This window comes from Pavona decussata, unplaced genomic scaffold (assembly GCF_977016875.1).
Source record: "Pavona decussata unplaced genomic scaffold, jaPavDecu1.1 SCAFFOLD_426, whole genome shotgun sequence".
Lineage (NCBI taxonomy): Eukaryota > Metazoa > Cnidaria > Anthozoa > Scleractinia > Agariciidae > Pavona > Pavona decussata.
The window spans coordinates 611,683-623,762 of record NW_028145783.1 but is presented as its reverse complement, the minus strand read 5'-3'; the positions used below and the strand labels follow the sequence as shown (position 1 = coordinate 623,762).

The window sequence follows — 12,080 nt, the reverse complement described above, 5'->3', positions numbered from 1 at the left end:
ATGATGTGCTTGAAACTTTATAAGCCTCAAAATGAGTTCGTTTCGGCTTTTTGTACTGTTATCCTACTACATAAGGAGCATCTATTGATCCAGCTTCGCCAACTGACCAGGATAGTAATAATATGTAAGCAAAATTAAGGTATCCGCTCAAATCAAAATTCACGAAACTTTGGCCGGATGCCAAAATGTTTTCTGTCCAGTGTCCTACACTTCCCTTGCAGTCACTTTACATGGCATTAGTTCTTTCATCAAGTTTTTGTACAGAGTTACCATGGCAACGTTTGTTCCAGTTCTTCTCGTTCCTCTAGTGATGTTCTACATACAGCTAAATGATTAAATGAAAGCACTTGGATATGCTTTTGTTATTTTCAATTAACTGCAATAAGTTCTTGGCATTAGTTCTTTCATCAAGTTTTTGTACAGAGTTACCATGGCAACGTTTGTTCCAGTTCTTCTCGTTCCTCTAGTGATGTTCTGAATACAGCTAAATGATTAAATGAAGGCACTTGGATATGCTTTTGTTATTTTCAATAAACTGCAATAAGGTCTGACATATGAGCAAATATCATGTACCCATTCTCTGGGAATTTGTTTATATTGTGCTGCACTTCGAAGATAAAATTCACTTGCTAATGTAAAGTGGTTCTACATTGAGTCTGTGGATGAAATCCTAAAGTGTGACCATTCAACTGAAAGCTACTGAGCAGTACTTTCCTGTGGTGTAGTTTATTATGCTGTACAAGGTACTTCTAACATTTGATTTTGTATGTAAATTCTAAAGTTTGGCCATTGAAATGTAAGCTACTGAGCAGTACTTTCTTGTGTTGCTGTTTATTATGCTGTACAAGACGGGTCTGTATGAAGTCCTAGGTTTTGACTATTTCAAATAACTCAGCTCTTTTACTGTATTTTCCAGGAATAATCGCTTGGTTTTCACGGCTCATCCATAAAGAAATGCTCATCATTTTTGACATTCTTCAAGGAGAAAAAGAAGATTCGAGAAGCGAAGCATGAGTAGAGCAGGCGCAATGCGTGCCACTGGCCCAAGCTTGACACTAGGCAATTTTTCTTGCAATTTGTCAAGCAATTTTGTTACGAGAAAAGTTGCACGAATCGTTGCCTAGTGTAACATGCTCTGAAATGAACATGTCTCGCAATTTTTTTGTTGCCGCAATCGTTGCGAGAAATAGAAGTCGGTTCTACTTCTCGCTACGGTGACTGCAACAAAAACGTTCGAGACATTTTCAATTCAGGGCATGTTACACTAAGCCACGATTCGGGCAACTTGTGTCGCAATGGCGCAACGAAATTGCGAGACAGGTTGCAAGAAAAGTTACCTAGTGTTTACCAAGTGTAACAGCGCCTTGAAGGCCAATTGAAACACAACCTTGTTTTCAGGGTACTTATCTCTTCCTCCCTCACGAAATGATCCTGGGAACAGAGGTTGATCGAAAGGGTAACAGAAGAGTCATAGTTATAATTAATCGAGGGCAGTTTTCTCATTATAGTCTTTACTCCAATAGACCGTAAAATGACGTCATAAGATGTTCAAAACTCAAGTGTGTTACTGCAAGTTTAGAACCTTTTATGGCATCATTTTTTGGTCTATAAGAGTATAGACAGAAAATTGCCGTCGATTTGTTTAATTTTTTGCATGACTTGGAAAAAAATTCGAGCGGAATCGGCGTTGAGAAAACGCACGTGACAGAGCGTCAATCCGTCAATCAACCATAAATCTTGTAAAGTTGATAGTCTTATTAGTTTTGACATGAATGAATTACAAATCTGTCGGCTACAAATCTTGTAAATTTGTGATTGCCGAGGAGTATACTCGGTAATTTCAATGATGCTATGGAATATTTTATCTGATCATATTAGAACTAACTACTGCATGCTTAAGTACTTTTAAAAGTAGAGTCAAGACTTAAAAAATAGACTTTTTTATTTAGTCGTCCCTTTAAGATCCTCGTTGCATTACAACCGTTTTTATATTAGTGAATTAATTACTATATTAGTAAAGTAATGCTTATTTGTTTCAGTAGTTTTGTCAAGCGCTATTGCCTTACTAGCAGAAATGGTGCCATTGAAATAAAGAGCTCTATGTGATATCATTTTTATCGTCTGCACTCTTAATAGCTCTGAGCTAATCCGAGCGCGCGTAAAAATAGTGTCTCCAGTCATTTGATATTGTCTTTTGATTTCAAGAAAACATGCATTTATTTTAATCGACCGTGCAAAATAAGACACTCCATTTTTTGCTCTGGTCACAGTTACATACGAGTTTCCAGTTACGCTGGTTGAATTGAACCCGTTTTGAAATTCCCCATAACGTTCCTCTCGGAGGATCACTCGGATAATTGGCATCCAACGGTGTTATAAAAGAGAAATCTTTCTTATCAGTGCATTATTACACGTAACCCCTGACATTTTTCTAAGTTTGCACCGGCTCCCTCCCGTCACGTTTGCTAAATAAAATTTTGAGGACGGAGACGGGGAAAACATGACAGTGTCGCAAGCATTTTGTTCGAAATTTTGTTCTAACCAAAAAGAGTTCGCGAAGAGCCACACAAGTTCTAGCTTTTCAAGAATTTCCTTTCCGAAGAAGCAGCTAATTCACCGTACTGAAAAGGATTTCGACTGGTACATAACCCAATAATTCCTAGCATACGAAAACCCTAAAAACGCTAGTTAAAACGCACAGTTAAATTCTAAAAGCTTCAAACCTACCAAACGGGGATGCGAATCTTCCTTTTGGTTGTGTTAGTTTCGCAAGGTATTGTGGTAAAATTTTCAGGATCCTCTATCATATCTCTTTATATCACGGTAGATAATCACATTTATTTATGACCTATGGATGCTCATGTACCATTTCTCGCTAATATCACGCAACGTAAGTTCGTCGGCACGCAACATCATTTCTCCACTGACTCACCCCTGAGCAGTATGTAAAATGTCATGTTTCTTCTAGTGAACTGAATAAAGCACAGGTGTAACTTTCCATAAACGTTTAAGCCCTTCTGCTGTCGATTTGAGTCTCGTTGTGGTGCAAGTTCTGGATGTGTGATGTTGAAAAGCCTATATATAAACCAAAGCATGTTTACAATCACAAGTGCTTCTGTTGTTTCAAAGTGGATCATTTCAGCGCGACGCAACTCGTTTTCGTCATGCGTGACAAGTTATGTAACAGACCAAATTAGATACAACGTATTTAAGGCGTGTTTAAATGCAGTTATAAACACGATTTTAGGAGCGGTACAAAGCTGCCTCAAAAGCTTTCTCCTGAAAGAATAGAAGTATGCTGAAGTCTTCCCTAACAACGTTGTTCATATTCTGTGCATTTCTGCCGCTTGCCCGTTCAGTAATTGTGTCAACAAAGTATGGAAAGATCGAGGGTCTCATTACTTCATATCCGAATGCGTCTGGTCCGTTCAAATCCATCAGCAAGTTTCTTGGCGTTCCTTTCGCCGCTCCTCCGATTGGAGAGCTAAGATTTAAGGCACCACAGCCGGTAAAAGAGTGGAAACCGAACGTTTACCCAGCGAAAAGTCATGGAGGCGTTTGCTGGCAAGGTAAACTGCTTGATTTTTTTACCAAACTATTCGTCCAAAATTTCACGTACAGCGAGGATTGTCTGTATCTCGATGTCTATGCCCCAAATGTCAGCTTGAGTTTACCAGTCATGGTTTATATTCACGGTGGAGGATACGAGTTTGGTACATCAATCACATGGCCTGGCGACCTTCTGGCTCTCCAGGGGGTGGTAGTGGTCGTGATCCAGTATCGTCTCGGTCCATTTGGTTTCTTGACGACCGGGGATTCCGCGGCTCCTGGAAATTTCGGAATGTTGGATCAGGTGGAAGCACTGAAATGGGTCAAAGAGAACATTGAAAATTTTGGCGGGAATCCAGGCAAGGTGACCATATTTGGAGCTAGTGCTGGCGGATTAAGCGTAAGCCTCCATCTTTTATCACCTCTGTCAAAAGGTCTCTTCCACCAGGCCATAGCAGAGAGCGGTGTAGATTTGAGTCCCCAAGCATTTCAGCGCACTTCGTTTGGTCTCCATTACGCTAAAGACCTTGCTCAAAAGTTGAATTGTCCTACCGGCGACCATGGCGAAATGGTAGCCTGTATACGCGACAAAAGCCCCACACAGGTATTGGAAGCTTCTGATGCAGCAAACTTCGAGATCGTCGATGCCACTCACTGGGGTCCTGTTGTGGACAAGATCTTTCTCCATGACACGCCACAGAATCTTCGAGAAAAGGGAATGTTTAACAATGTGTCGTTAATGATTAGCTTTAACAGTAACGAAGGCGCTGGTTCTGTCGGCATTATGGCTAACATGTCTATTTTTGGACTGATGCAGAGCGTGGACAACGGAGTGAGCAAACAATTCTTCAAAACATTTCTAACAAAGTACGCCCATGCTCGACATAGCAGGTAAATTGAATTGGGATCTTTTTCATAGAACGATCTTTTCGTTTTTTAAGAGTCAACTCTCGCCTTGCAGACACCCCGATAATACGGACGACAGCTAAATTCCCAGTAAAATAAAGTACAGACGTTTGACTGAAATAAACTCCCGTTAGACGGACTCTCGCTGTTAAGGACATTAACTCGCAGCCCCGAGGGTGTCCGCAATAAAGGGAGTTAACTGTACGTACCAAATTTTCTCAGTTAAACACTGGGCTGAAATAAAAACCTGATGCACGAGGCCCAAGCCCAGCCCTCTTGTAGTCCTGGTCATGTAATTTTAACAAGATCAAGGTCAGTAACAAAAAAACGAACCTCGCTACGATATCGTGCTGAGTAATTGACGCGAGTCAAAACATTTGAACTAACGCTTTATTTGCCTATTTGCTATTTTTTCTTTTAGGAAAGAAACTGCTGACGTCATCGCGGAAGCCTTGGAGTTCATGTACACACCATGGCCTGATAACAGTGATAAGTACGCACTGAGAAGCCAACTTGTAGATCTCGTTGGTGATTATTACTACTTCGCCCCCAGTCACCAGGTTGCCGATATTCAAAGCAAAGTTGCTCCGGTGTACGTGTACGAGTTCGCCCATAGGTCAAAGTTTAGTTTCAATGCCGAGTGGATGGGCGTGGATCACGGTACCAACGCACCGTATGATTTTGGAAGCCCTCTGGTACCAAGATGGCCCTTTCAACACAATGAAGCTGACAACAACGTTAGTGTGTTTATCATGACCACTTATGCAAACTTCGCCAGGTTCGGCGATCCAACACCACAACCGGTCAGCGATGTCACGTGGGAGAGGTTCAACTCGACCCACAGAGCTTACCTGAGAGTTGACACAAATCCCAAGATGGCGGCGTCATTTAACCCACGCCGAATGGCTTTCTGGAATGATTACTACCCTAAATTGGTGGAATTGAAGTTTGATACCAAGAAAGAAGTGGTCAACGGTGCAAGTGCAAGAGTTACAATGGCAATGTTTTTCCAGGTTGTTCTCCCCGTCTTTTTAGTAATCTTCAGAATGTAAATTAAGAGATTACGCGTTGTACCTTAACTCAATCACATTCTAGTGCAATTCTTACGTACAATGCGAAATCTTAAAGGCAAAGCCCTTACGTTTAGACTACGCATGCGCATGCCGCCGACCCAAATGCCTCAAAAGCCTCAAATGACTTATGTGCTCACGCAGTTTGAGTTTTCAACTTCAAGAGGAGCAATATTTTACCTAAAATCGCAGAAAATGAGCTTTAATCCAATAATTCTGGGTCACTAATGTAGCAGCAAAAATTTCTCACTTCTCAATTGCTGAGGAAAGTTAATGTTTTAATTGAAGAGCATAGTCATGAAACTAACTTGCGATAGGCCTCGAAGCATGATAGTCCCATAGATGCCGTTGAAAGATTTACACTCTAATTTTCTAAAATGCTGTCGTGTTAGTTTTGTTTTGTGTTTTTGTTTTGTTTTTGTTTTTTGTTTTTTTCAGTTAGTTTTCTCGCTGGTTTCAGTTCATTTAACAATTTGTTCATGCGTCAGCGCGCTTTCATCGAGATATTAAGCACGCGGGAAGTTTGGAGAGCACGAAAGATGCTTCTTGAGAACTCTCAAAACTTCCCAAGCTGAGATTATTTCGGACCTTACCTCTGGGGTTAACTGAATTATAGTGACCGGAATAAATTAAAGAACAATCACAAGTTTCAGGGACAGCATGAAGAAAAAAGATTTCACCATTTTGATAGGGGCCAGTCACGGTAAAAACTGTGATCTGTGTAATTGAAAGTATACTTAGTTTTTGACTCAAGAGCGAGAAAATGTTTTAATTAACATTGTTTCCGCATTCCACCTGGAATCTCAGACATATATAGTTTTATCCAGAAGGATTTCGTAGTAGCTTCAAAATTTTATCATTTCTTAAAAAAGTATTTTAAATTCTTATTGCTATATTAGGGCATGACTTGTATACGGCATTTTAACATTTTCTAAATAGCAGTACTTTATCTATAGTGTCTCCAATTAGTTCATGTAGTTAAATAACCCAGACACTTCAATAAAGTCATTCTTTCTTCATGCATTCCTTCGGCTCGTGTATATTTTTCTTCAGTACTTATTCTGGTACAAGCTGACTCATTCTTTAGAGAATAAACTGGCTCTACAAGAAAACACTTGCGTGCAAAGAAACAATAGAATGTCATATTGAAAGAAAAACTTTACAATTCAAAAACCCGAGAAACAAAAGATTCAAGGTCATTAGATGACGCCTAAAAGGATATTTGTACAATAAGTATCTACAAAGCGGTGAATGAACATTGCAGTTTTGTACGCAACTTGCGAAAAGGAAGACTGAAGAAAATTAGGGTTGAATGGGGTTAGAACGCATGACCTCTGCCATACCATTGCAGTGCTCTACCGACTAAGCACTGCACCCGTAATTAAGCCTGAATTTTTTCAGGCTTTCTTTTCGCAGACTGGAATCTTTAGAGAACAAGCTCAAACTTTTGTAAACGCAAATCGTGTGCACGGCATTAACGCAAATTTTTGCAAGCGTGATATTACAGATTTTTGCAGCTGAAAAACCTGTATCGGTTGTATCTTTGTCGCATTCATATCGTTTTCTGTGTGGACTGGTAACTATTTTAAAATGCGTCGTGTGAACGCTTTGGTTCCTACTTTTTGTTTCTTTCTGAAAACGAAAATGACGTGTGCACCCAAATGAGCTGTGACATTCTGCGACAAAAAATGAATTCCTTAAAATTGTTTCTGTTCCAATAAGTAAATATCAGCGAAGACTTACAATGCTTCGACATCAACCTGACACTATTTACAACTGAAGTTATTAAGGTCATGATGATTCATGAAAGCCTATGAACATTCAAAAGTATCAAATAGTTGCATAAAGAAAAGGTCAATGACCTCTTTCATAGTTTGTATTCTTCAGTGCGTTAACACTGGCTTGTAAACACTAAATAATTATCATATTCTGTTCGCTCTCACGCAACTATATATATATATCTGACCCTTGCTCAAGGGTCCGTGAACTTCGCGTTATAAGGCGATTAAGCTTAGCCAGTGTTTGAGTAGTTTTAAGGGTAATTTAAGAAAGTATCTTCTAAAAGACTTTTTACGATGAGCTACCCCGTCACCTGTTTTTAGCTAGTTTTTAATTACTTGAACTGATTATCATTTTTAAGATTTATTTATGTATTGCAAATTGTCAATGAAAAACCCCTATGGGGAGTGTCAATGAAGTATTGTTTTGTATTGTATTGCATTGCATTGTATTGTATTGCATTGTATTGATGGTGATGTTGGAATAGTGTCGAGACACTTTCGCTGATTTTTTTAATTTCCTGTAAAATATAACTGGAACCTCGATTTAACGAACCTCTATATAACGAGGTCCTCGGTATAACGAAACGATACTCTTGAAACGATACTCTTAAAATGTATGGAACAGGTGTAAAGCCTTCTTTGTTGTTCTCATATAAAACGCATGACTGCCAAAATTTGCTGATTACCAAACAAATAATTTCAAACCACAGAACAAAACCGAAGAATGCAGTAACGTCATTCAAAATTGCATGAATGCCTGAGTGATAGTAGAGTATAAACCTCATTTTCATTACGGTGCAGATTTATTTGCTTTGCGGACGCACACCGTTATTGAGAGAAGCACTGAGCTGACAGTGTTGCTAACTACGTTCCTCATATTCTGTGTATGTTTGCCTCTAGTTCCGTCAGTAATAGTGACAACAAAGTATGGAAATATCGAAGGCTTGACGGCTTCGTACCCGAATGCCACTGGGCCGTTCAAATCCGTCAGCAAGTTTCTTGGCGTTCCTTATGCCGCTCCACCGATTGGAAAGCTCAGGTTTAAGGCACCACAACCGCCACAAGAGTGGAAACCGAACACCCGTCCAGCAAAAACTCACGGAAACATTTGCTGGCAAAGTGACACGTTTGAAGAGCTTGTCAAAATGTTCACTCCAAGTTTCAAGTACAGCGAAGATTGCCTGTATCTTGACATCTACACCCCTGATGTCGGGTCAAGTCTACCAGTGATGGTTTACATTCACGGCGGCGGTTACGAGGGCGGTAATGCGATTTTATTTCCCAGCGATGTTTTGGCTCTGCACGGGTTAGTGGTGGTTGTGATACAATATCGTCTCGGTCCATTTGGTTTCTTGACGACCGGAGATTCCGCAGCCCCGGGAAATTTCGGAATGTTGGATCAGGTGGAAGCGCTCAAGTGGATCAATAAGAACATTGTGAATTTTGGCGGGAATCCAGGAAAGGTGACCATATTTGGAGAAAGCGCTGGAGGAACAAGTGTAAGCCTCCATTTATTGTCGCCTCTATCCAAAGATCTGTTCCACCAGGCCATAGCGGAAAGCGGTGTAGATTTGAGCCCTTTTGCGATTCAGCCAACTTCAGTAGCTGAGCTGTCCCACCGGCAGCCACAGCGCAATGGTGGCCTGCATACGCGAGAAGAAGGATACCGACATACAAGCTGCTTCTTCATCGATACAGTTTCGATTTATTGATTTTCTCCAGTGGGCTCCAGTCGTGGACAAAAACTTTCTTCATGACACGCCCCGGAATCTGCGAAAGAAGGGAAGTTACAAGCACGTGCCATTTATGATAAGCTTTAACAGCCAAGAGGGTTCTAATGCCCTGCCGTTTATGGCTAATGGCACCTTTGGGTTGGAGGAGAACGTGAATCACGGAGTGAGCCCTGAGTTCTTCAAGACATTTCTAAGAAAATTTGCTCACGCTCGAAACAGCCGGTAAGCTTATTCATAACTGAAATCTTTATTTGTTTCATTATCATCATATCTTTATTTACCCTCGGATTTTAGAGTAGCTTATGCAGCTAATATCTCCTAGCATTTGCCCACCCAAACGTGAGAATAAACACACAAAGACCGTTTGCAGATGTCATTACAAAGGCAGCACTTTCTCCTCAGTTATTTAACTCTGTTGGTCCGGCCGGGGTTTGAACCCACGACCTCCCGCACGGTAGTCCGCTACTCTACCAACCGAGCTAACCAGTAGGCGGTTTTAGTTATTTATATATTTACATATTTATTTATTTATTTATTTTAATTTTTCACCTTATTATCACCCGTGGTGAAGTCCTCGCTATAAGTCTAATAAGTATACTGGATGTTATGATGGGAGGGGGGATATAACCGGGCAACTTATATCTTCGGGGCCGGAAGATTGCAGGCCTACGATCGGAATAAAAAAAAGCGTTCCAAATTGCGATAACAAACCGCTTAACCCCCCATGCCAAAACCACCCCCACCCCCTCCCCCTCAATTCAAAGTGCTTTTAGCAGCTTAAACGTTAACTCCTCTGTAACAATGAGTTATTTTATTCCTGCTTTAAACAGTGTTTCGAACGCGTTGTTCTAATCTGTTACATCTCTGTTCTCCTTAGAAACGATACCGCTAATCTCATTGCGGACGCCTTGGAGTTCATGTACACGCCCTGGCCTGACAGCAGTGATAAATACACACTGAGAAGCCAACTTGTAGATTTCATCAGTGATTATGTGTATTTCGCCCCCAGTCACAAGGTCGCCGATATTCACAGCAAAGTTGCTCCGGTGTACATGTACGAGTTCGCCCATCGTCCAATGAACGCCAGTCGTTTTCCAATGTGGATGGGCGTGGTACATGGTGACAATGTGGCCTTTGATTTTGGAATCCCACTGTTTCCTGGTTTTCCTTACGTGGAGGCTGACAAAAACGTCAGCTTGTTCATCATGCTCATGTACACCACCTTCGCCTGGACCGGCGTTCCTTCAGCCAGCGGTGTTACGTGGGAGAGGTTCAACTCGAGTCACAGAGCTTACCTGCGAGTTGACCCAAATCCCAAGATGGAGGCGTCGTTTAATCCTCGCCGAATGGCTTTCTGGAATGATTACCATCCTAAATTGGTGGAATTGAAGTTTGATACCAAGAAAGAGGTGGTCAGCAGTGCCAACCCTATTGTTACCATGGGAACGTCTCTTTATATCGTACTCATCATCATTAGTTTAGCAATATATCGAGTTTAATCTAATGACGATGATTTGTAGTTAAGCATATTCAACTAAGCCTTCAAATTGTTTCAAATATAGTTTATGACAATTTTTACCTCGTGTCATACCCAGTTGGAATAATGCAAAAGAAAACCAAACGAAATGTAGTCACACAGTGTTTGAAGAGGTTTTCATTTGAGTGTCCCAATCCCAGAGTAATCATTCTACTCTAACCAATCAGAACAGGTTTAGACTGCGCAATGAGCCAATCAGAATTCAAAGCAAATGCATGTAACCGGCATCAAGCGCAGGAAAACGCGTGAGTTAAAGTCAATGATTGGTTTTGGTTTTGTTCCTGATTGGTTAAAAAAATGGAGCGAGTTTTGCTAACCAATCAGATAGCGTAGTAAAGAAAACCCAAAACAAACGTGAATTACCCTCATCACACAATTGAAAGCCACTCTAATCAGTCCTCGTTCGTCCCAGTAGCCATGATACAACTGTGTTATCCCTGTTACACACTGTTGGTTGTGTGACAGGAGTCCTCTAAAAAACCTTTTGGGCTTTACAAGGAGAGCAACTGTCACAAAATTTACGTACCCCCAATATCGTTTTGGATTCCAATAGCCATTGCTAAGATCTACTTTACTTACCCGCATAGTCATTAATTGCTTTGTATTAGAAGGCACCGTGGTTAACGCACCCTAAAAAGGAATGTTCTTCAACGAGATAACGTTATGCGCAATAAAAGATCAATGTTTTCTCGCTTTGAGTTATACCAGGCATTTTATTAAGAGAGAGGTGGTCTGAATGAGACACATACGGACAATTTTCTTTTTCCTTTTTGTTTTGTTTTGTTTCGTTTTGTTTTGGTTTTCAGTTAACTCTCGACTTTCTAATCAGTCCGATGCGCGTATGCGCGCACCGGTAGTGAATTCTCCTTGGTGTATTGGGATACACCAGTGAGAATTGATCGACGAGTGAAAATTTACGCTGCCCACTCCCCAATACAGCTAAATTGTCACGCCGACAATTTCCCGATCAGTCGTGAGCTTTTCCGCTTAACTTCGACCAAAGTCCCCCAGCGCCACCAAGGACAAAAGGACTATTGTCTAACGGCACAATGTCCAAATTAGGGCCGGAACAATAGACCATTTCTTGATACGTGGCCTTATAGGAAGTTATGTTAAAGTCCTGTATTATTTGTTGTCAACAGAAAGCGAAATTTCCTTTCCACTTAACACGACTGTATCGATATTGTATCGGAATTTCGTTCAAGTGACGAAGACATCGCATATCAACTGAGTGGCCAATAACATAACATAACATAACATTTTATTCAGGAGGCCTTAACACAAATACAAAAACATCCTGAATAGGGAAATCGTGAGGTTAACCCTATACAAAAACAATTTCCCTAACTAAAAACTTGCAAAAATATTTTAAAATTTCTAAAATTAGATAAAATTCGATGGCTACTGATTCAATAAATGTTCAATATTCAATCGAACAGGAGACTGTAGAAGCAATTTGTCCCGGCACAAATTCTACTACAAATCGGGGAAAGCTGAAAGCAGA

At 40.7% G+C, this 12,080-nt stretch overlaps 1 protein-coding gene and 1 pseudogene across 2 annotated transcripts; both read left to right on the top strand.

The window, feature by feature from the left end:
* The first annotated feature begins 1,948 nt into the window (after positions 1-1,948).
* On the top strand, positions 1,949-6,548 carry LOC146450787 (neuroligin-4, X-linked-like). The gene is made up of 2 exons (XM_085099995.1): positions 1,949-4,440; positions 4,877-6,548. Exons 1-2 carry the CDS (start codon positions 3,296-3,298, stop codon positions 5,505-5,507), a joined length of 1,776 nt encoding a protein of 591 aa, XP_084956121.1. The 5' UTR covers positions 1,949-3,295; the 3' UTR covers positions 5,508-6,548.
* Positions 6,186-11,315, top strand: LOC146450786 (pyrethroid hydrolase Ces2e-like; annotated as a pseudogene). The gene is made up of 3 exons (XR_014860229.1): positions 6,186-6,228; positions 8,069-9,261; positions 9,917-11,315. The product of XR_014860229.1 is annotated as a pyrethroid hydrolase Ces2e-like (transcript).
* The last annotated feature ends 765 nt before the right edge of the window (positions 11,316-12,080 follow it).

Coding starts and splice junctions, on each gene's coding strand:
- LOC146450787 (XM_085099995.1), top strand. CDS start 3,296: ATGCTGAAGTCTTCCCTAACAACGTTGTTCATATTCTGTGCATTTCTG. Junction 4,441..4,876: donor GCCCATGCTCGACATAGCAG/GTAAATTGAATT, acceptor TTTTTCTTTTAG/GAAAGAAACTGCTGACGTCA.